Source organism: Peromyscus leucopus, chromosome 10 (genome assembly GCF_004664715.2).
Source record: "Peromyscus leucopus breed LL Stock chromosome 10, UCI_PerLeu_2.1, whole genome shotgun sequence".
NCBI lineage: Eukaryota > Metazoa > Chordata > Mammalia > Rodentia > Cricetidae > Peromyscus > Peromyscus leucopus.
Window position 1 is genome coordinate 74,721,737 of NC_051071.1, and position 24,767 is coordinate 74,746,503.

Below are 24,767 nucleotides of genomic sequence, written 5' to 3' on the forward strand. Positions count from 1 at the left end.
AATCTATTTACTAGGTCTTTACCCTGCCTAAAAATGAACTGCATCTGTCAGGTAATGCCTGGGGGCCGCTCACCAACCTAAGAGCGCCTGTGTGGCCTGAGAAGGTGTCTCCATGATGGGTAAGGTGACCTGCTGATGTCCCACGCAACCTAAGTCAGAAGCTCATTTTTTTAGTAAAAGGGGGGACCTGTAGGGCTCTGGCCCCTGTTTTGGGTAACTGTTGCCTTGCTTGCTGACCTTGACCTTGATATCCTCCCTATGCTAATTCCCTGCCGGGTTCCACCCTCCTGAATGCTTAAGGGAAGTTCCTTGTCTGTGTATCGTGCATATTGGGTGTTAACAGCTTAGATGCAAGATTGTAAAACATCGGTGGTGAACTTCTGCCCTCTGGGGTTCTCCCATTGTGCTGTAAGCCTGTATTTAAGACCTTTCCCCTCTTTAATAAACAGCATTCGGCATTTAATAAATAAATAGCCAAAAAATTATCAAAAATGTAAAAATAAAATAAATACAAAGAATAAAAATGAACTGCATGTGTATCTACCTCAGTCTTCTCATGGACAGCATATAAATAAGTGTGTGCGTGCGTGTATGCGTGTGTGTATATGTGTGTGTGTGTGTGTGTGTGTGCAGAGTAAGTACATCTATAGAAATATACGTATATGACATTAAAAGTCACGTGTTAGGCGATGGACATGTAATGTTAAGTCACAGCCATGCTGCTGAGAAACGTATCTAGTGTTAGGTAACTGCAAACAGCACAGCGGAGCTTGCAACTTCCTTGGGTGGCTTGATGATGTCTTGTTCCCTGTCTCAGTTCCCCCGGCCTCAGACTTTAAACCAGTAGCCGTTCCCCGGCTTCCTGTCGCTCCGGGCACTTCTTGTCATTCCCAGTCCTCAGGGTAGGATTCGCACTGGATCACTGGTTAACGAAAAAAACCCTGAGTGCAGTGCGGGACAGCTACACGTTTCCTGTGAGCAGCACCTGCTGAGGCTTTTCGGTTTGAATTTCCGATCACCTGCGTCTCTTCCCAGAGGAGTTCAAACCTCCAAGCCTGACAGTCAGAAGGGCTTCAACCTGCAAAGCCCCGCCCCTGCCCTCCCAGGGCTCACCGAGCGAGGCCCGCCCCCTGTCCTCGAATGAGCTCATCTCGCGCAAGCCCCGCCCCCTGCGCTCCCACGGCTCGCCTCACAAGCCCCGCCCCCTGCGTGCCCACGGCTCGCCACAAACCCCGCCCCCTGCCTTCCCAGGACTCGCCTCACAAGCCCCGCCCCCTACGCTCCCATGGCCCGCCTCACAAGCCCCGCCCCCTGCGCTCCCACGGCTCGCCTCACAAGCCCCGTTCCCTGCACGCCCAGGGCTCTCCCCATAAGCCCCGCCCCCTGCGCGCCCAGGACTCGCCCCATAGGCCCCGCCCCCTGCGCTCCCACGGCTCGCCTCACAAGCCCCGCCCCCTGCGCGCCCAGGGCTCGCCCCATAGGCCCCGCCCCCTGCCCTCGGCGCCCGGGGGCCCCTCGCTCCCGGGGTGGATCGGCGTGCAGGTCCTCGCCGGCCAGCCGGGGCGAGGCGTGGAGGCTGGGAGTCCGGGCCGCCAGGGCGTGGCCGCCCCACGGGCCCGCCCAGCCGCCGGCGCCTCCGCGCGCGCCAAAGTCAAAGTGCGGGTCCCGCCGGCGCGAGCGTGACGCCGCCGCCCTGAGCTCCCGGCGCCGCCGCTCTCCTGCAGGTCCCGAGCCCGAGCCGCCGCGAACCAGGCATGGCCACCCCGCCCAAGAGGTTCTGCCCGTCCCCCTCCACCAGCTCCGAGGGGACGCGCATCAAGAAGATCTCAATCGAGGGGAACATCGGTAAGGCCACCCCCCGCTCCGGTGCCGGTGCCTCGGGGTTCCCGCGGTCCGCGCCGGCGCGGTGGCTCCTCTGGCCCTGCGCCAGCCCGGGGCTTTGTGAGGCGCGCTCTGCGCCGCTGCACCCTCTTTGTTGGGGACTTCCATTCGCAAGGGTTCGGGGCGCCGTTGGGGATGCTGCGTTAATGGAGATGTAACTTAGGTAGGAGGAACCCTTTTCCGGTAGGCTTCCCCGACTTCCCGCCGTTTTACCGCGAAATTGAGAACGTTTCCGTCACCGCCCGCTCCAGTTCCCTTTGTGCTTCTCTGTAGTCAGCCCTTTCTCCCTTCCCATCCCCTTACAAGCCCTGACATGTTTCTTTTTAATACCTGCAAGTTTTGTTTTTTCCAGTGCCCTAAGCAGAACCAGAATGTCTGGTCCTCTGTGTCTTGTTTGGTTTACCTGAGTGCTTTTAAGATTCACTCAAGCTGTTTATTTCTGTAGTACTTAAAAAAAAAATTATTTGGGTTTTTTGAGACTGGGTCTTTCACTCTCTCTGTAATCCTGACTGTCTTGGAACTCACTATGTACACCAGACTGACATTGAACTTAGATCCGCCTGCCTCTGTGTAGCATGAATCTTAGAAGGTCTTATTAATAAAACAAACCTAGGTCAGTTATTGGCGTGAACACTGGAAGATCAGAGAGACAGAACAAGCCACAGCTACCTCACCTGGCCAATTCTTCAGCTGATCCTGTTTCCTCAGACTGGAAGCTTTTGAGTTCTCATCCAAATGGCTCTCAGCTGAACTGCTGCTCAAAAGCCTGAATGCTTAACCAGCCAAAAGCTTCTACTTCCTGGTCTTCACTCCTTACATACCCTTCTGCTTTCTGCCATCACTCCCTGGGATTAAAGGCTCACTTCTTGGGATTAAAGGCGTGTGTCACCATGCCTGGCTGTTTCCAGGGTGGCTTTGAATTCACAGAGATCCAGAGGGATTTCTGCCTCTGGAATGCTGGGATTAAAGGCGTGTGCTACCTCCGCCTATCCTCTATGTTTAATATTGTGGCTGTTCTGTTCTCTGACCCCAGATAAGTTTATTAGCATGCACAATATTTTGGGGAACACAATACCACCACACCTCTGTCAACGGAGTGCAGCACTTTTTAAAAAAGTGTTAAATAATATTCCACTGCATGGTATATACCACATCTATTCCTTGGTTGTTGACATTTGGATTGGCGTTTGTAGCAATTCCTAGGACTACAATAGACTTATGAGGGAAGAAGTTTTTAAGGATTTTGACTGGTGAATTTTTTTTTAACTTCCTTTCCCACATACAGGTAAACAAACACTGAAGTATGGTTCAAAGACCGTTGGAGTTTCTGCCCTAATGGGGGTAAACTACACTGTGCATGCCACTTTGCATGGTGAATACGAATCTCCCATTCTTTTATATTTCCTACCACAGGAAGCCTACTGAAGTTTCCTGTTTTGAGACAGCTGTTATTTTTTGGGGCTGCAGGTTGAGTACTGACTATTGATGTATGCAGCAGATGTTTTCATTCCTACCACATTCAAAGCACTGGCTCTTTAAGAAGGCAAGCAGGTGTAAGCGTTCAAGAGCGTAGAGCTGAAACACAAACAGGAGGGCTTATTTTACTTGCTTCACACTGAAGACGCAGGCCATATAACGACAGGAGGAAGTTCTCAATAAAGTCATCTTTGAAGTAAATGTCAATGGACAACCCCTGGGATCAGAACCATAGTGGATTATCTACCTCCCTTCTCTCAAACCCAGATAGGCGACAGGCATCTGGAAGTCTCCTTTCCTCCATGCATCTTTAATCTTCTCAGCACTGAAATAATGTGTGAACGGTTCACTCCATATCCTGTTTACCTGCTTCCAGAGCTGCTTTTCTGCATACAGATGCAATTGTGTTATCTGTGCCTAAAATTCCTCACCGACACCCCTGGAAATCTCTCCTTCGATGACCTGGAAAGAGCTGCCCATTAATGGCCTGCATTGGCACACTATTAGGAAAACTTAGTTACAAGTATTGAGATTTCCCCTCCAGCATCTAGATCTTTGACCGCCAAAAATTCTGATGACTTGGCAATTAGACTTACAGTGGTGTTGTAGGAACTGTCATTTAGATTAAGCATGTGTGTCTCACCACTGGTTAACTTCCCTGTGAGGGGGAGGATTCATCAGTTGCCTGTTGCTCTTTTTTTTTTTTTTTTGGTTTTTCGAGACAGGGTTTCTCTGTAGCTTTGCGCCTTTCCTGGAACTCGCTTTGGAGACCAGGCTGGCCTCGAACTCACAGAGATCCGCCTGCCTCTGCCTCCCGAGTGCTGGGATTAAAGGCGTGCGCTACCTAGTTTATTAGCTTTTTTTCAGCTCTGATCTCCCTCCCAAACATTAAGGAAGGAACTAGGTAGTGACTATTTGGAAAGTACAACTGACAATGATTACTCAGCTTGAAGTAAAATTTAAAGTTTGCAATTTTAAAGTTTGACTGTGTAAGCTTTTTTGGCTGTAATCGGATGTCAGAAGAAGGCTTAGTGTGTTAGCCTGAAGTGCTTTTAGATTCTGGACTAGTTTGAGGTACTTCAGTGTTTCTCTTGTATCATGCTCTCTTTTCCACCCAGTCCAAAGAATGATGGCTATTTAAATCAGTCTTTTAAATGTGTTACAGTCTGTTTGTAAACTTACCCTTTCCACACAAAATTTCCGTCACCAATGTTCTCCCCTCAACTAAATGGCCACCCAGTTTGTCTTTGCATTCATTTCTTCTCCTTTTTGCATTTAATACGCGTTGATGTGTTGTTCTTCACCTGCCCTGTCATCCTGTAGATCCCCATTTTCTTAATCTGTGCATGAGTCTCTAAAGTCCTTCCTCTTTCCTTCTTGCCTTGTATAATGTTGCAGGTTTGAGTATACTTCTTGCAAGTCAATGGTAAGTTTTTATGCCCACCCTGAGACCATTTATAAGGAAGAGGACACTTGGCGAAGATATTGAAGCTATATGGTTGTGGGGTGTGTGTGTGTGTGTGTGTGTGTGTGTGTGTGTGTGTGTGTGTGTTTGTGTGTGTAGTGAAAGAGGAAGGAAGAACATAATACTGGCCAGTGACGCCTCATATAACAACATTTGGTGACTTAAGATAGAAAGGGTGTGGTGGTCATTAGAATTACTGCTCTTAGCCACAAGGTCCAGACTCACTGATACTAAAATGATGACTATAGTATGTCTGGATGACACATAAGCTATTTTTGTCTTTTTCTTCCCTAGATATCTCAGAAACTAGTGAACGATCGGGAAAAGTAAAGCTATCTTTTTTTTTTTTTTTTTTTTTTTAAGGGTTTGGTAGAGGGCACAGAACCATAAAATTGAGGCAGATTTCTATAGCTATTACTCATAGGAAGTGCTTTTCAAGACCTAAAATAATTTCTGTTAGCTATAGCCTTTATTAGGATCAGAGAGTATTAGTCAATGTGGTGCTATTGTGTTCCCCAAAATATTGTGCATGCTAATAAACTTATATGGGGTCAGAGAACAGAGCAGCCACAATATTAAATATAAAGCATAGGCAGTGGTAGCACACACACCTTTAATCCTAGCATTCCAGAGGCAGAGATCCCTCTGGATCTCTGTGAATTCAAGGCCACATTGGAAATAGCCAGGCATGGTGACACATGCCTTTAATCCCAGGAAGTGAGCCTTTAATCCCAAGGAGTGAGGCAGAAAGCAGAAAGGTATATAAGGCGTGAGGACCAGAAACTAGAAGCTTTTGGCTGGTTAAGCTTCAGGCTTTTGTGCAGCAATTCAGCTGAGAGCCACTGGGATGAGGACACAGAAGCTTCCAGTCTGAGGAAACAGGATCAGCTGAGGAACTGTTGAGGTGAGGTAGCTGTGGCTTGTTCTGCTTCTCTGATCTTCCAGCATTCACCCCAATAACTGGCCTCAGGTTTGATCTTATTAATAAGACTCTTTAAGATTCATGCTACATCAGTCATCAGCTCTTAAGCATTGGATGTGTCTTCACATTGATTTTTATAGTTATTTCTTAATTGGTTTACTTATTATTGGTAAATTATTTTGGATGTATTGGGGTCTCTACCCTCCTTCTTGCTCTGTAGCCCAGGCTGGCTCAGCATTCACTATGTATCCTGGTTTGAACTTGAACTCATACCAGTCCTCCTGCCTAAGCCTTCCAAGTGCTGGGTTACAGGTATGTGTTGTCACACCTGCTGTAGTTTGTGTTTTGAGACGCGCCTCACTATGTAGCCTAGGGTGGCCTGGAGTCCAGAATCCGTTTCCTTTAGCCTGCTGAATTGGGAGTGAGACGTGCAGGCCACAGTCAGGGAACTCTTTAGATTGAGAACGTAGATGAGTGGAAAGGAAGGTTTTGAACACCCAGAAGCCTGGAACTTCTGTCACTTTCCCCGGTTGTCACGGTAGCTTCGGAAAGAATGGTAAGAATCTCGTCTTCCTGTGTAACCAGGAACCAAGGTGTGCGGGCCTTGGTCAGGTTCACACAACTGGCTAGGAGGACGCGCTTCTTACTCTTCAGAAAGTTCTTTTTCTAAGGGCCTGGCTAAGGAAAGCTAGGCTAGAAGGCAGGTGTTTTTGTTTGTTTGTTTCCTGTCATAACATTCTTTCTTAAACTTAACCGGGCTTTTAAGTCTTCTGTTCCTTGCCTTTGGTAAACTAAAAATAATAACAAATTTGTTCGACACAAATGGCTAGGGACCATCTCTGAGTTTAGTTTATAAAAAAGATGAAGGGAAGGGTCTTACTGTTTCTCTGTATGTATCGTTCACTGTTAATCTTGTGAAAGCCAATGGCCGTTGGTTATGGTTTGCTTTTTAAACAAGTTTTCTTAGCTTTGTCTTTTCTTCTTTCCAACAGCTGCTGGGAAGTCAACCTTTGTGAATATCCTCAAGCAGGTCTGTGAGGACTGGGAAGTGGTTCCTGAACCTGTCGCCAGGTGGTGCAACGTGCAAAATACTCAAGATGAATTTGAGGTACGCGAGGAGGATTTAAGTCAATACAATAAAAGTTCTTTAGGGCTGGGTATGGCTCAGCAGGTAAGAGCACTAGCTGTTTGTTCTACAGGACCCAGGTACAGTTCCCAGCACCAGTGTGGTAGCTCAGAATTGTCTGTAACTCCAGTTCCAGGGGTTCCGATGCCCTCTTCTGGTCTCTGGGCACCAAGAACGTACTTGGTGCACAGATATACATTCAGGGAAAACACCCATCCACATTAAATAAAAACCTCTTTAGGTTAGAGAAGCAGTGTATTTTTGTTTTTTATTACCTTCCCACCCCATTTCCAATAACCACTTTCAAGTCTAGATGTGTGTGTAAAAATTCACTGAGCTTTGCATTTAAGATTTATGCACTATCATATCAAAGTTTGAAAGGTTTTAAAAGTTTAAAAACTTAAAGCAGCTGGGCAGTGGTGGTACACACTTTTAATCCCAGCATTTGGGAGGCAGAGGCAGGTGGATCTCTGAGTTTGAGGCTAGCCTGGAGTACAAAGCAAGTTCAAGAACAGCCAGAGCTGTTATACAGAGAACCCCTGTCTTGGAAAACCAAAACCCAGAAACAACAACAACAAAAAACTTACACAAATTAAATGTCTTGAGTGATTTTTACAATTTAAATGAAAATACATAAGAAAACCTAAACCTCCAATAATTGAATTTTATTAATCTTTTCAGCCCCTGTCATGCGCAAATCCGTTTCTATCTCATTTCTTTATACTATACCATCATTCTCCACAACATTTCATTCTGGCCATGCTTCACTTCGCTAGCCCTTTTCAACACAGCACTGCAGATGAGAGACTAGGGGAATCAAAAGACTGAATTTCAGTTTTTTCATAGCGGAAGTTATGGTTGTGTGTGCTAATGATTGCCAAGAGTTTTCATTTCTGGAGAAGTGAAATTGAAAGTAGAGAGTTTGCAAAGGTCTGCCAGAAACTTGTTCAGTCTAGAAAAAGTAGAGCTAGTGATGTGAGGATTTCTGGGAATGATTGGGTATTTCGAATGTAAATCATATACAGAAGGAAAATCAGTAACAAGGACCTATAGCCTTTGTGGATTGTTGTAGCTAGGGTCACTGTGACTATCATGACCAATAGCAACTTGGGGAGGAAAGGGTTTCTTTGGCTTACACTTGCACATCACAGTTCATCATCTGAGGAAGTCAGGGCAGGAACCTGAAAGGGAGCTGATGCAGAGGCCATGGAGGGTGCTGCTCACTGGCTTGTCCTTACAATGGACTGGGCCCTCCCCCATCAGTCACTAACTAATTAAGAAAACACACTACAGGCCTGTCTACAGCCAGACCTAATGGAGGCATTTTCTTAATTGAGGTTTCCTCCTCTCAGATGACTGTGTCAAATTGACATAAAACTAACCCACACAGGGATATTTGTGAATTATTTTTGATTTCTCTTTTTTTTTTTTCAGTAGTTCTTTTGGATTTAAGGTTTTGATAACTAAATATTTCTCACACTTTTACTTGCAAAGCATAATTAATTTTAGGCTGGGGGGGCACAACTTAATATATTCCAATTCTTTGAATATTAAGTGCTAAGTTTTAAAGAGATTTCCTCCCCATATGGAATTCATTTTCTTAATTTTTATGTATGAGTCGGAGGCTATGGTCTTCTGTACTCTAAGTTGGGTTCAGACAATGTGGGAAACAGTATTTTGTGGACAATGTGAAACCTGAAGCGTTAAGTGTGTGGATGGCTTCTCTGTATTTTTGGATATTGTCTTTACCCCTCATCCCCAGACTTCTACTAGACTCCAAAAGCTGGGGTGTTCAAGGCTAGGATGTAGCCCAATGGTAGTTCGCTTGCCTAGCGAGCACAAGGCCCTGGGTTAAGCCGTGGCACCATAAAGAGCAGTATAAATGAGATGGGTTTTATTCTGCGTGGAGCCCTTCTCCAGCTCATTCTCGATCTGTTCTTTGTAGTTATAATGTGAATGACCCAATGTCTAAACCTCAGCTGTCTTAGAATACTGTCAGCACTGAGGAGTGGACCGTGTGGAGCCCAGCCAGTCCACCTTTAGATCTGACTTTGCTTCCTGGAGGTTGTAGAGCTGGAAGAACGTGGCATTAGCCTTCCTCTCTTCCCTCGGTAACTAAATGTCCATCTCTATGCTTTGCTTATTTGGTTGTAGCTGTTTATTTCTTTAACCTGCCATCTAGTGGCTGAAAGGTTACTGTGCTACCAACAGGCTCCCAATTCTTGTCAGAATAAGACGCGGTAAAGTACAAAGATTACAGGGTTTCCTGCCGCATTCCCTGACTTCCGGCAACAGTGGTTTTGAAAACCAGCAGGTGATTATTATTAATCTTTGTTTTACAGACTCACTTAAAACAGTACTTTACTCTCTGGTGATTTGCATGATGTAGTCCCAAGGCTTTGATTTAATTACACACACAAACACACACACACACACACACACACACACACACACACACACACTCACACACTCACACACACTGTTAGGATTTCTCCCCCACCTCCCACCATGAGTCCCCCTCCTTTTTTTTCCGGTTGAATTCTTTGTTGTCTCAAGGAAGAAAGAAAATAAATCCCTATTTGTTTTCCTAACATCTCTTGTCAATGGTTACGTGATGTAAAGGATGATATTCTTTCTCAAGCAATCAGAATTATTTAGCTGTGATTCTGTAAAAAAGACACTTTTATCCACTGCATTTTCTACAGTGTCTTATAGAAGATAAAATACTTGATCTTTTTTTTTTTTACTTACAGAATTCCATAAAAGAGAATGGATGCTTTAACTATCTCCAAAGATGACAGGTGTTTGTCTTTTTGTCTTTTTTAAGCACTATGAACTCACAGATTTTCACCTCCCTTGTTGTTGGCTGTCCAGACTCCTCTAACACATAGCAGCCCCTTTGTGCAGTGCCGGGAGATCTCCGATGGTTTCTTTGTTTATTGGAACAAGGTGTATGAAGCCCAGCGTCCAGACTTGAATCTGATACAGAACACCTCTCAGAGGGAAAAGTATTCAGAAGTCACAGTCTAGATGACATTTGTGATTGTTCTACAGGAACATTGTATTATTGTTCATAAGCTTTTTATTGGACTGAGCTGGGAAACTATATTTTATAGAAAAAAATTAATTCTAGATGCCATTTACAATTCCTATTTAAGATGAAAGAATTTTAAACTAAGTTTTTATTGTTACATTTTGTTTTTCTCAATGCTGAAAATATTGGTTCTGACAACATTGCTATACAGTTGCAAGTTTGGAGCATGGTTGTATTCTGTCATATTACAAGATTGGAATTACAAACTCATCCTTAACAGGCCCAGGCAGTAAAGGAATGCACCCAGTCTTCTACTTAACTCTGTTTGCAATGGTTGGACTTATAACTGCTTTTTAACTTTGTGATGTTGTGAAACATGCACACACAGTGGCAGTGTGCTTTGATTTTTATATTTGGACTTTTCCTACACTGGAAGAGTGTGATGTGACACTCTCTTGTGCTGGACACCGGCATTGAAATCAGAGTGGTTCAGAACACCTAGAAGTCCACTATAGTGCGCTGTCCGGTTAAGCTGTGTTGCATTTTCACACTTTGATAGTTTCAGTTTAGGATTTATTTATAAGGACAAAACCCCATTATAAGTGGAGAAGCACCCTTAAGTTAGATCTGTTAGAAAATCGGGGAATGCTGGAAGCTGGTAAACCGAGAGTATATTTGTCTTCCCTGAGAGGCATGTGTGACTTAGCTGGGGCTGATTTTTTTAGAGATTGGTTTATTTTATTTTATGTGCATGAGGGTTTTGCCTGCATCTGTGTATGTGCACCATGTGTGTGCCTAGTGCCTGCAGAGGTCAGAAGAGAGGGCATCAGATTCCCTGAAACTGGAGTGACAAAGAGCTGCCATGTGGGTGCTGGGAACTGAACCCGAGACCTCTGAAGAGGAGGAAGTGCTCTTAACCAATGAGCCGTTGCTCCAGCTCCCATGTAGCTGATTTTTAAAAAAATGTTATTTGTGTGTCTGTGTGGTTGTATGTGGGCATACATTTGACTCGGCAGTGTGGAAATCACAGGACAGCTTTTTGGACTTGGTGCTCTTCCATTGTTGTGTGGGTTCCAAGGATCAAAATGATGTCACCAGGCTCCAGTGGCCAGCACTTCCTCTGATCTTGCCAGCCCCATAGCTGATTATTCTGAGAAGGCAACACGAGTACAATGTTGTTTATCTTTTCTGTTTAAAAAAAAATGTATAAATCAAAAAATTTTATTTAGCTTTTAAGTATTGACAGTTTTTTTCTGTAGGTTGTTAGTCATTTGTGAGAAAGATCTAAGGGTTATTCTAGACAGCAGGTAAGGTAAGACATATGCGAGGAAAGAATAAGGAGAAGGAAGTTAATTGTTTTTGATTTTGCTAATAATATGTTTATGAAAATTTTCTTTTCTTTTTTTTTAAGATTTATTTATTTTGTATGGCGTTTTGCCTGTGTGTATATATATATATGCCTGCATCATATGGGTGCAGTGCCCATAAGGCCAGAAGAGGGTGTCACATGTTCTGGAATTGGAATTTTAGTTTTTAACCACGATTGGGTTTCTTCTGGGAGTCAAACCTGTGTCTTCTGCAAGAGAAGCAAGTGTTCTTAACCACAGAACCTTCTCTCCAGGACCCTTCCCCCCAAATTCTCTTTTTGAACCTCTTAGAAAGTTAAAATAGCCGGGGGCATAGTGGCACATGCTTTTAATCCCAACACTTGGGAAGCAGAGGCAGGTGGATGTCTATGAGTTCAAGGACAGCTTGGTCTGTATCCTCAGTTTCAGGACAGTCAGAACTATATAGTGACCTTGTCTCAAAAAACACAAGACAAAACAAAAAAAGTTAGAGAAACTCTATTGGCAATCATATTGGGTTTTTTGTTTGTTTGTTTCTTTTGCCAAATTAGGAATTGACAACGTCTCAGAAAAGTGGTGGGAATGTTCTTCAAATGATGTACGAGAAGCCCGAACGGTGGTCTTTCACCTTCCAATCCTACGCTTGTCTCAGCCGGATCCGAGCTCAGCTGGCCGCTCTCAATGGCAAGCTCAAAGATGCGGAGAAACCGGTGTTATTTTTTGAACGATCTGTGTATAGTGACAGGTATGCAAATGGCTTCTATTTGGCTCTTTGGAGTTTATAACTAGACATTCTTTTTTCTCATTTCCTGGTAGTCAAATTAGAGGCTGAGCTGAAGGATTTAGATAGACAATGACATTGAAAAATACGTTAGCATTGAGGTGCTAATGATATTAGCACAGCCCCCTTTTCCTTCCAACCCCTTAGAATTCTGATTGTATCTGCATTTTATATCCTAGACTCTCGACTTGAAAAAGGAGATAAAAATGAAAAATTTCTAAAGGTGTTTTAGAATTACCCCACTTTTTTACCTCCTTAATTATCTCAGAATAGGGCTCATAAAGTTTTTGGTCTCAAGATCCCTTTCCTTTAATTGTTAAGTAGTCTAAAAGATTTTGTCATTTGATACATTTGTTATTAGAAATTAAGATTGAGAGTCAATGTACAACCAATATATAAATATAAAATGAAAGAATCATTCAATAATAAACATACTCTGTATTAACATAGATGATTTCTGATAAAAGGTGTTCAAACAAAAATGTAGTGAGAAGAGTAGCATTGCTTTAGATTTTGTAGTTCTTCAATGTCTGAATTAATAAAACTGGGTTTTTCCCCTGTTTGTATATTTATGTATGCATATATGTGTTTTGGTTGAAGTATAGTAGTGTGTGAGGGAAGCCGGCTTCTCATAGAACTGGAAGGAGCTTGGGGACCTCCAGGGATCCTTGGTCAACATTTTGAGAGCTACTGGCAAAGAACCCTTTTCCTATACTGGGAAAGACATCTTGTATATGCTTTCCAAGGCACTCGTTGCTACAGGATTTAGGGATGTGTTTCATGCCCACTTCCTCTGTTATAATTTGTGTGTCTGTGTTTGAAAGGACGTATATGCTGACGGAGATTCTCTTTCAGGTATATTTTTGCGTCTAATTTGTATGAGTCTGACTGCATGAATGAAACAGAGTGGACAATATACCAGGACTGGCATGACTGGATGAACAACCAGTTTGGCCAAAGCCTTGAACTGGATGGAATAATTTACCTTCGAGCTACTCCAGAGGTGAGACCACTAGACATTTGCTTGTGCCATTGAAATTTTAAAGTAATATCAGAAGTATCAAGAGGGATGTAGTAGTGACAGTTTAAAGCCAACTTGCAAGCTGGAGAGATGGCTCAGAGGTTAAGAGAACTGACTGTTCTTCCTGAGGACCCAAGTTCAATTCCCAACATCTACATGGTGGCTTACAATCATCTGTAACCACAGTTCCAGGGGATCTGATGCCCTCTTCTGGCCCCTGTGGGTATTACACATATGAGGTGGCCAGGCATCTATGCAGCTAACACTCATAGACATAAAATTAAAAAGAAATTTAAAAAAAGAAAAAAAAAAAAAACTCTCTAGCTCCTCACCTGGAAACTCAGAGCAGCACAGATTTTTCTCAGCAAACTAAAAATTTATATGTGGCAAGTCTGGTCTTCTCTGGTCTTCACCAGTCCTTTACTTATTTATTTTTATTTTTTGTCTTTATTCCTAACTTATTCAACTTTTCATCCCATCAGAGCTTGAATAAGAGACTTGCCAAAGCCACTTCTGAAATACAGGCTTAGTGAAGTAGAACTTTGGATAGATATTTTAGCTGTTGTTGGGGCCAGAGGAAGGTCTGGGGACATAGTGGAAACTTAATGTTTGCTTTATGAATATCACAACTGTTGGAGGTTCACTTTATGAAACATTTTATGTGACTGGAGAGATGGCTCAGTGGTTAAGAGCACTGGCTGCTCTTCCAGAGGACCTGGGTTCAATTCGTAGCAACCACATGGTGGCAGCTCACAACTGTTTATAATGAGATCTGGTGCCCTGTTCTGGCCTGCAGGCACACATGCAGGCAGAGCACTGTATACATAATAAATAAATACATCTTTAAAAAAAAAATTATGGTTACTTGTGACTTGGTACAAATAAATAGTGGCATACTTGAAAGAGACTTAGAGATCTTGTTTTCAGCTACGAGAGCTCCTGGGAAATCCCTATTCTGTTTATGTATTATATTATGTAATGAATCCAGACAGATCAAGTCAGCTAGACTGACTGGCCAGTGGAAATTTCATATATAAGTACTCTGTTTACGTCCTCTCCCCTCCTAACATCTCTCCCATGTCCTCACTTTCAAAATCATGGCCTCTTAATTCTTTAATTATTATTACCTGTGTGTGTGTATATAAATTTGTAAGTTCAGCCTGACGAGTGCCTTCATTGCTGCTCCTGTGAATGTGGGTTTGGGGCTGACTGCTTGGGCTTGGATAACCTATCATGGGGCTTGTCCCTGGAGACGGCTGCTGCTCCATCTCAGCACCTTAGGTTTTGAGACAAGGTCTCTCTGAACCTGAAGCTCGCTGGTTGGCTGGAGTGACTGGTCAGCCAACCCGGAGGATGCGCCTGCTTCCGCCTACCTTCTCCTGGATTGTGTGTGTGCTGGGGACCTAGCAGGAGGTCCTCCTGCTGCTGTGGTTGACACTTTAGTCACTGAGCTGTAGTCCCAAGCTCTCATTTGTCATCTTTGTTTTGTTTTTGAGACAAGCTCCCTCTATGTGGTCCTGGCTGTCCTGGAACTCACTATGTAGACCAGGCTGGACTAGAACTCACAGAGATCTGCCTGCCCCTGACTCCCGGGTGCTGGGACTAAAGGCGTGTGCCACCACACTGGGTTCATTTGTATCTTTTAATGAAAGATTATTGAAAAAGGATTTATAGCAGACTTGTGTCACAGTTTATGGGCTGCCATTGTCTCATGAATTTTACTTGTTGGGGTGCCTTTTTTTCTTCTGCAGTGCTGGGGGTTAAACTCAGGACCTTGTACATTGTAGACAGGTGCTTCACTATGGAGCACAGTGTGGTGGTTCTCACACCTGAGTGCTGATGAGCTCCCACAAATTGTACGGAATTTCATTTGTATGTGTGCTGTTAGAGAAAAATGGTTTAGAGTCACACAGTCTAATGTGGCTATTTAAGTTTGATTATTAAAGTTATACATAAAGTTTGAAAATACTGTTCCTTGGTCACCACATTAGCCATGCCTCAAGTGCTGAAAAGCCGTGGTGGCTGGTGGCCACCATGCTCCCTCATACCGATAGAGGGCAGGTATAAAGTACCCCGTGTTCTTTTAGGTTGTGGTGGTTCAGAGCATCCATCCAGTGATGAGCCACTCTTCCAGGGATGGAGCACAGTCAGACACATTTGCTTAACAGCCAAGTAGGATGGACAGATGGACACACTCTATAGTTGTTTACTCTTTCTTTCTTTCTCTCTTTCTTTCTTTCTTCCCCTCTTCCCCTCCCTCCCTCCTTCCCTCCCTCCCTCCCTCCTTCCCTCCCTCCCTCCCTCCCTCCCTCCCTCCCTCCCTCCCTCCTTCCTTCCCTCCTTCCTTCCTTCCTTCCTTCCTTCTTTCTTTCTTTTTTTTCTTTGAGACAGGGTTTCTCTGCGTAGCTTTGGTGCTTGTCCTAGATCTCACTCTGTAGCCCAGGCTGGCCTTGAACTCACAGAGATCTGCCTAGCTCTGCCTCCCAAGTGCTGGGATTAAAGGTGTGCACTGCCTCCGCCACCACCACCACCGCCGCCTAGCTAGTTGTTTTCTAGAAAGAAATATAGGTAGATATTTAATTACTATTAGCTCCCTCCCCCTTTTATCATACTTAGTTAATTAGTGTATTTCATATGTGGATACTGATTTATTTTTCAAAGTTCGCTTAATTTAGAACTACCATCTGACTAAAATAACACATGGAAAATTAGCTATTTCAACTTTCTAGAAGAAATAAATGCAGGTTTTTGGCTAACAAAGATACAGAAAATAAAATTTTAACAGTTGCAGACACAAATAGTTACTTGAATTTTTCTTATTGCTTGCTTTTAGAAATGCTTAAGTAGAATATATTTACGGGGAAGAAATGAAGAACAAGGCATTCCTCTGGAGTATTTAGAGAAACTTCACTATAAACATGAAAGCTGGCTCCTTCATCGAACTCTGAAGTAAGGGTTTCTTCTGTTCGCTGCTCACTGTGATTCCCTTTATCAGATTTTAGTCTAGAAGCTGGATGGTGTGAGTAACAATGTGGACAAATATTTATTTTATTTTTTATTTTTTTGTTTTTTTAAGACTTTTTTTTTTTTTTGTGTAGCCCTGACTGTTTTGGAATTCAACTCTGTAGACCAGACTGGCCTCGAACTCAGAGATCTGCCTGCTTCTGCCTCCCAATTGCTGTGATTAAAGGTGTGCGTTATCCCCACCCCACCATCCAGCCAAATGTTTATTTTTATTCATATATTTATTCATGTTTCCAAGTTACTTGTTTGAAGGTTGTGTAACTAGTATCTTCTAATGGTATTTTTCCTTTAATTGATAAAGTAAGACTATGTCTGTGTATGTTATTAAGATACACTCAGAAATAATTTTAAATCTGATATTATATTCTGTTTTAATTTTTATACTTCCAATGACATATTAGCCTTAATCCAAAAATATTAAATATACTTTCAATTATATATTAGCCTTAATCCAAAAATACTAAATGTGAAATTTCAGAAAGAGTTCATGAACGGGGGGCTGGAGAGATGGCCTAGTGGTTAAGAGCACTGATTGTTCTTCCAGAGGACCCAGGTTCAGTTCCCAGCACCCACATGGCAGCTCACAACTGTTTGTAATTCCAGTTCCAGGGAACTGATACCTTTACACAGGCAAAACACCAATGCACAATTAAAAAAAAATTAAAATTTAAAAAAAAAGAGTTCATGAAAGGAAAGTTGCTTGCTAAGCTGGCTGTACATGGCTGTAGTCCTGTCTCCTGGGAGACTGGGGCTGTACGATTGCCTGAGCCCAGGAATTGAGGCCATACTGGACAACATTGCCTTCCATGCTGAGAAGTGTTGAAATACTGTGCTGTCCAGCTCCATCCTTTTCTACCCAGAAGTGCCCAGGATATGAGTTGTAACTTTGTCCAGCTTCTCTCTAGGCATATACAGGATGTGCCTGATAGTCATTTAGTAACTGTTCTGAGATTGAGTGTCACATATGATAGTGCTTATAACCAAGTACCCCTTGTCTTACTCAGTACTGGTTCTGAAGTGCTAGAGTAGGGAGGGATAGTGGCAACCTTATGTCAAAGGGAAGCTCTGATGCCCTTTAAATGGAAGGGGAGCGTTCTCAGCTCAGGGAGGGGGGACAAGGCAGTTTAGGTAGAAAGCGTTAAATCTGTATATGGATGTTATGTGTAAGAAAAAACAGTGCACACAGAATGGATGTTACCGTGATCTCAGACTTACTGGGAATCTTGGAATGCATCCCACACGGCTAAGGGAAGCTCCTGGGATGTAGTTTAAACTTGTGTCTTCAGTCATGACTTGTTAATGCATAAACTTTGTCCAGTCAGCTCTTGGGCAGTCTGTAACTGCGTAGCGCCTGAGGCTCTCGATGGCTTTTCTGAGTTTAGTTTTCGGTCTGGTTTTTGGCAGTGTTGGGAATGGAGTCCACTTGTCATGCTAGGCAGGCACTCTACAACTACACACACCAGCAGTGTCCTCATGGCTAAAGCATCAAACCTTTCTCATTTTTTTGCTTTGGAGCAATGACGTATCGTATAATGCCCAGCTTTACATATTCTGTGGCTGAGACGATTGTATGCAGAGTAGTAAATCTGCGTGCAAAGAGACGGCCAGCGCTTCGCCGCAGGATAAAACTGTAGAATGATTGACAACATTGTGACTTTTGAGTGATAGGCGTTTTTACTGTTTTTTTTTTTTTTTTCTGACGTCGTTCATCTTTCTTTTTAAACAGAACCAACTTTGATTATCTTCAAGAGGTGCCTATCCTCACACTGGATGTCAATGAAGACTTTAAAGACAAGCATGAAAGTCTGGTGGAAAAGGTTGGTTTAGAAAATACGGGTGTTTGTTTTATCTTGTCTAAGACAGTTATGTTAATCTGTGAAAGCACATGCTTGCAGAAGAGCTTCTGTAAAAGTATGTGGAGAGGGCTGGGGGTGTAGCTTGGGGGTAGAGTGCTTCCAGGCGTTCATGAGGTCCTGGGTTTGATCCCCAACATCCATCTCTCTCTCTCTCTCTCTCTCTCTCTCTCTCTCTCTCTCTCTCTCTCTCTCTCTCTCTCTCTCTCTCACACACACACACACACACACACAATACATTAAGAAACTTGAATCTGTAGAAAACTTTAGACCAGTGGTTCTCAACCTGTGGGCCCCCACCCTTGTAGGGGGTGCAACCTTTTCACAGGGGTCTAAGATCATCGGAAACTACAGATATTTATACATTACGATTCACAACAGTAGCAAAATTACAGTTATGAAGTGGTAATGAAATTTCAGGGTTGGGGGTCACCATAATGTGAGGGGAAGGGTCATCGTGTATTAAAGGGTCATTGCATGGTCTTAGGGAGGTTGAGAAACCACTCTTTAGACTGTTTAGATTTGAGTCCTGGTTTTGAATTCTAGCTCTGGCCTGAGCTAAAATAATCTTTATATTTTTATCTCCTTTTCTGGAAGACAGCCTTGTGCTTTTTCTCATCCTTTTCTCCTGTTTTGTTCCACTTTTTCCGTCACACATCACCAGCATGTACCTGTTTTAATATAAACTGTTTATAAAGTTAGTTTATCCTTTGCAAGGAATTCCGCATGGAGGGTATTTAAAGTTGTGGGATATAGTCTCATTCACTTTTAACCGGTGTTTGGAGATTAGGCAGTGCTAGTTTAAATCTTTGTTGGAGACCAGGTCAAGGACGAATTGGCCTTATCCTAACCATTGAGTCTGTATTAACAAAGGTCAATTTAACCTTCAGAAAATCGAAAGTTGATCACTGAGTAATGTAATTTATACATATAAGGGAGAGACTTACGGGCTGGAGAGATGGCTCAGGTTAAGTGTACCGAGTGCTCTTTCAGAGGTCCTGAGTTCAATTCCCAGCAACCACATGGTGGCTCAACCATCTGTAATGAGATCTGGCGCCCTCTTCTGTGTACATAATAAATAAATAAACCTTTTAAAAAAAAGGGAGACTCTTACTAAAGAACATTCAGGTAATAGGAAGAATTGTATAATAAATCCTTATCTACATTAATTAGCTTAGTGATCTCATGTCTAAGAAAAAACATTTGTTTAGTTTTGACGGAAACTTATGGGCTATTTTTGTTTTTCCTTCATGAAATGTCTGACTGTTTATTATAATAAAGTCTTGAGTATATCTCAAAAAATTGAAAACCTCAACATTTGAAACACTTTGCTATATATGTTGATTCTCCTATCAGATAAAGTAATACGTATGTAGAAAATTCAGGTGACTTACTATTTATGATATTAAAACATAAGGTAGAATTAACATATAATACTATTGAGATAAAATTAGCAGCAGTTGTAATAACACCAAGCATCAATTTAACTAAACCTGTAAAACCACTTTAATTTTATTTTATTATTTTAAAGTTTTCTTTTTAAAGGTTTATTTGTTTTATGTGTATGGGTGTGTTGCCTGAATGTACGTCTGCACACCAGAAGAGGGCGTTAGATCCCATGGGACTATAGTTATAAATAGTTGTGAGCTGCTGTGTGGGTGCTGAGAATTGGTCTCAGGACCTGGAAGAGCAGCCAGTGCTCTGATCCACCGAACCATCTTTCTAGTCCCTATTATTTTAAAATTTAATTTATTTTTCTAATGTGTCTAAGTGTTTTGTCTGCAAGTATGCTCCAGGAAGCCAGGAGAACATGTCACATCCCCTGGAACTGGAGTTACAGGTGGTTATGAGCTGTTATATGGGTGCTGGGAATTGAACCTGGGTCTTCAAGAGTAGCAACATCTCATAAACAGTGAGACATCTCTCCAGTGCCACATTTCTTAGCTTTAGATAAACACTTCCTTTCTTAGACTAGGAATCATTTCACATTATTTTTTTAAATTAATAATCCTGGAATTTGGGGGAGGGTATTTTTATAAGGCAACAACCTTTATCTTTGAAGCAGAATTTTGTAGTCTAGAGTGGAGAATGAGAGTCTTACATTGTAGTCTTCTTCTGTTGGCTCAGTTTATTCAGAATTTACATAGCTTTGTTCATACACTAACATTCTAGAAATTTCTGCCTTGCGGCTAGAGAAATGGCTCTGCAGTTAAGAACACTGGCTCCTCTTCAGAGGAGTCACATTCCTAGTACCTCATGGTAACAATTGTCTGTAACTCCAGTTTCTGGGAATCTGACACCCTCTGCTGGTCTCTGTGGGCATTAGGCATGCCCATGGTACATAGACATACATGCAGGCAAAATATTTACACATAAAATAAAAAATAAATGTATGCCTTAATACTACAGATTTATATGTTTGATTTGCAAAGGTGTTTAATCTCTTATAATTATCAGTATTAAAGCTGTACATATCATTGATCTGTATTATTTAAATATAGATATTTAAAAATACAGAGACCATAACCCGGAGGTGGTGGCACACGCCTTTAATCCTAGCACTTGGGAAGCAGAGGCAGATGGATCTCTGTGAGTTCAAGGACAGCCTGGTCTATAGAGCTAGTTCCAGAACAGCTGGGACTACACAGAGAAACCCCATCTCAAACGAAAACAGAGAGAGAAGAATAAAATTAGTGTTATTACAGGTCTGTTAAAATTATGTCAATCTTTTTTTAAATTGTAGGTCTTAAGTAAATGAATGATTTTAGACTTCACCTTACTACTGAAATACTTAGTATTTGTTTTAAAAATGAATGCTGTAGCATTGCAATGTTTATCTATATAATTGGTATGTTCAGCTCTTCTGGACTCTTAGATGAAGATGAATATTAGATATCAAATTAATTGAAGGAATTGTATTAATTTGTTTTTCCTTCCTTCAGGTCAAAGACTTTTTGAGTACTTTGTGATTGTCCGGGAGATTGCAGATGACAAAACGTCTCCAGATGCTTCAGCTTGTGTGTTGTGGCAGCTTGATGTTCATCCGAAGGTCTTCACGGGATTCAAATTTTAAACCAGTTTTGTTTGGCGGACAGAAACCTTTTCTAGTATTGAGAATCCCCTGTAAACTTTGAGCCCCTCCTTGACTCCCTGACACCCTCCACTTCCTTCCACGTGTTAAATGAGAAGTGTTTATCTCACTGCGAAGTCTGGAGGTCGATGTTCTCAGAATCGGTACAGCGAGTGGATAAGCTGTTGTAGAAGGCCCAGCCTTCCCCTGCCCTCTCGGTGGGGGTCCTGAGCAGGTTGACATGTTTTCATTCTCCCGTCAATGTTCCATATAAAGGATGTGTGTCTTATGTAACTGAGTATACCTGCCCATTACGAGCTGAGAAGTAGAGTTTGGGGAAGCCCCAGCTAGAATAGGGATTTGGTTGAGGTGTGTGTTTTATTTTTCTTCTGTTCCCTTGAGTGATGCTGGACATTGGACCCCCAGGGTCTCATTCATGCCAGGGAAGCTTTCTACAGTGAGCTGCCCCCCGCCCCTGACATGCTGTTGTTACCAAGTGCCTCTCCTCCTACCCTATGAACGTTACCGTCACCTCACTGATGTTTACTAATGTGTCTGCGGTGTGTGGAGAGGAAGAGGTGAAACTCTGTTCCCAGTATGGTAATGGCGGAATTACTTTATAAATCATTTTGTCTGTACCTGTTTCTTCATCTGTGATGAGTACCCTTTTTTTCTTTCCTTTTTAATGCAAATTTTGGAGAATGGAAGAAATCTTTCTATATTTAAAAGGTAACAAAGACATTTATTACATGAGTATAAAGCTTCATTAAATTAGCTACTGCTTTTCTTAGAGTAACTACAGTTTAAATGCTTGTTTAAATTACGACTTTTTTGGGGAGGGGCATGGAGACAGGGTCTCTACACCTCTGGCTGTCCTGGAATTCACTATGGAGACCAGGCTAGCCTTGAACTCACAGAGATCCACCCACCTCTGTCTCCCTCCCTGTTCCTAGTGCTCAGTGCTCGGATTAAAGGCATGCAACACCACACCCGTCTCTGATTTTCTTGAAATCATTTGAGATACAAGTATAGTTTTTCCTCAATTTCTTTTTAAGTTTTATGTAAAATATGATAGAACATAATGGCATTTTCCACTGGCTCTGTATTGATAATAAGTAGTCTCTCTTTACCGTTGTACATGGTGAGATGGTGAGGGAGACCGAGCCAAGGTGGGACATTTCAGCCGTTTAGTCTGCTTCTGCCACTTCTCACCCCCCCTTGTACAGTTTTCCTTTTCTATCTGGAGTTTTTAGGCAGTCTGCAGACTTAAGATTTAAGTCACATATTTCTGCTGTGAGAATGTTGTGACCGACCACACTTTGCTCCATAGTTTACTTTGTAGGATTGTCCTTAGACTTCTTATACTCACAGAGAAATTATTGAAAAAAACAGTTTTGCTTTATATATAGTGTATCATGGAAATGTTACAATTTTTGTTGAACTAGGAAATACTTTAACAAATTCCAGGAGGCTTAAAGCTCCCGTTAATAATGTCCGTAACTCTAAACCACTTCCATGTTTAGCTGTAAAAATCTGCTTGTATTCATTTGAGGCCTGTATGTAATTAAAAGTCTTTTTATTGTTTTTTCCCCCCAGTGTGGTTTTTTAAAGTTAAGATGTGCATTATTTTTACTAGGTAATTAGCCTTTCTACTTCACATTAGGAAAAACGTGTAATTTTTTGAAACGAAGAATCGCATTTATTTTGAAGCTATAATTTTCCTTTCTCAAGTGTTACCTTTTATTTTTGGTTTCTTATTCAAAGATGATAATTTAGTGGGTTAGCTGGTACAGTAGCACTGATCTTTGAAAAGGGGACTCAGCTTCAAATCTGTAATAACCAAAAATAGTCTTGTGATATATCTGACCTCCTTTTATTTTTGTTTGATAAAAATAAATGTGCTAATTTAAATGTTTGCCAATAAATAAACTTCAGTTTTATGAACTATTATGGGAGAGTTTAAATCTTCTGAACCTGAAATCATCTGGTTATCTTCTAGGAATTTTATGGCTCTGCGTTTTCCGTTTGGATCTGTGATCATTCCCAGTGTGTGTGAAGGTGTGTGAGTTTGTACGGGTATGTGTATACCTGCTTCAGCGCCATCTTGGTCTCCGCTGTCTAAAGAGATCGGCTGACTGTCTTTCTCCAAGCCTTTTCCTGGGCTCTTTGTTCTGCTCGGTCGGTGTATTCGCCTACTCTTTGTCAACACTGTCTTGATTGTTTGTTGTTGTTTTGTAGTAATTCGGAGTTGACTGGAGTCAGTCTTCCGTTTGTCTTTTTACAAGGCTTGGCTTTGGAACCAGGCTGCCTGGAACTCAGGAGCCTGCTTCCGTGTCTTTCCGGGCTGGGTTAGAGCTGTCCACCACCGTGGTTAGCTCCTTCCTTTTCAGCGCTGAGTTGGGTGTTTGGAGACCTTGGCCTCCCTGTGACAACGTGAGAGTCAGTTTACCAGTGGCCACAGAAGAACTTGCCGACACTGTTAATTGGCATTTATTTTGTTGGGTCTGTAGAACAAGTAGGGAAGCACTGGCGTGTGGAAAATGCTGCTGGAGTTCTGCTTTTGTTGTTTGGCTGTCAGTGAACATGGATGTCATTCCATTTATTTAGTGCACTGACATCTTTCTTCAAAGTTGTGTGTGGTTTTCTGCATCCAGATCTTGTACGTATGTTACTGTTTTATGCCTAAGTGGTAATGCATTTTGTTATATTGACATTCTGCAAGATTGTTTTATTGTTTGTTCTAGGTTTTTGTTTGTTTCTGTTGTTTCCACACAAATGACCTTGCCAGCTGTGGATGGAGACATTTTCTATCATTCTTTTTTTTTTTTTTTTTTTTTCCCGAGACAGGGTTTCTCTGTGTAGCTTTGCGCCTTTCCTGGAACTCACTTGGTAGCCCAGGCTGGCCTCGAACTCACAGAGATCCGCCTGGCTCTGCCTCCCGAGTGCTGGGATTAAAGGCGTGCGCCACCACCGCCCGGCTATTTTCTATCATTCTTTCCAGTGAAGACGCCTTTGCTTTTCTTTGTTTTATTACATTAGGTAGGACTTTCAGTGTGATGTGGAAAACAAGACGTGGTGAAGGAGATCGTTGAGCCTTGTCCCTGATCTTCCCCGGGGAGCTTTAGTTTCTTGCCATTAATGTCATATTAGCTGTTGCATCATTAAAAAAGGAAGGAGATTCATTTGTGATAGTCTGTATAAACCTAGAGGACACTCTGCTATGTGAAGGAATTTAGTTCCAGAAGGATAAATACCATATTGACTACAGTTAATACTATAATACTATATTATTTTTATTTCTTGTTTTTGTTTTTAGTGTGTGTGTGTCGAGTGTGTTAAGTTATGCCATGTGCGTGTAGGTTTCTGAGAAGACCAGAAGAAGGCATCTGATCCCTGGAACTGGAGTTACAGGCAGTTGTTCAGCTCCCAGCATCCACATCTGGCAGCTCACGTGAGTCCTAGGAACTGAACTAGGGCTTTTGGAAGAGCAACCAAATGCTCAGAACTGCTGAGCCATTTCTCCAGCCCCAGTAATGTATTTTTAAATACTTAGTAAATTGTAAGTATTGTCAACCACCAAAAATGATATTTGAGGTGATAATTAGCTTGATTTAATCACGTCAGGTATGTGCAACGTCATTTTACCTGATAAGTATGTATAATCATGATAAAATTATACTTCAGGAACATACATATAAACTTATGTAAACTTCAGTAGTTTCCTTTCTATTTCTGTGATAAAAATATCTGGACGGAGCTGGAGAGATG

At 42.2% G+C, this 24,767-nt stretch overlaps 1 protein-coding gene across 1 annotated transcript; it reads left to right on the plus strand.

Annotated features, from left to right (window-relative positions):
• The first annotated feature begins 1,545 nt into the window (after positions 1-1,545).
• On the plus strand, positions 1,546-22,946 carry Dck (deoxycytidine kinase). The gene is made up of 7 exons (XM_028889171.2): positions 1,546-1,845; positions 6,737-6,852; positions 11,802-11,995; positions 12,887-13,034; positions 15,886-16,001; positions 17,803-17,893; positions 20,872-22,946. The coding sequence occupies exons 1-7, from the start codon at positions 1,755-1,757 to the stop codon at positions 20,896-20,898; spliced, it is 783 nt and encodes a 260-aa protein (XP_028745004.1). The 5' UTR covers positions 1,546-1,754; the 3' UTR covers positions 20,899-22,946.
• The last annotated feature ends 1,821 nt before the right edge of the window (positions 22,947-24,767 follow it).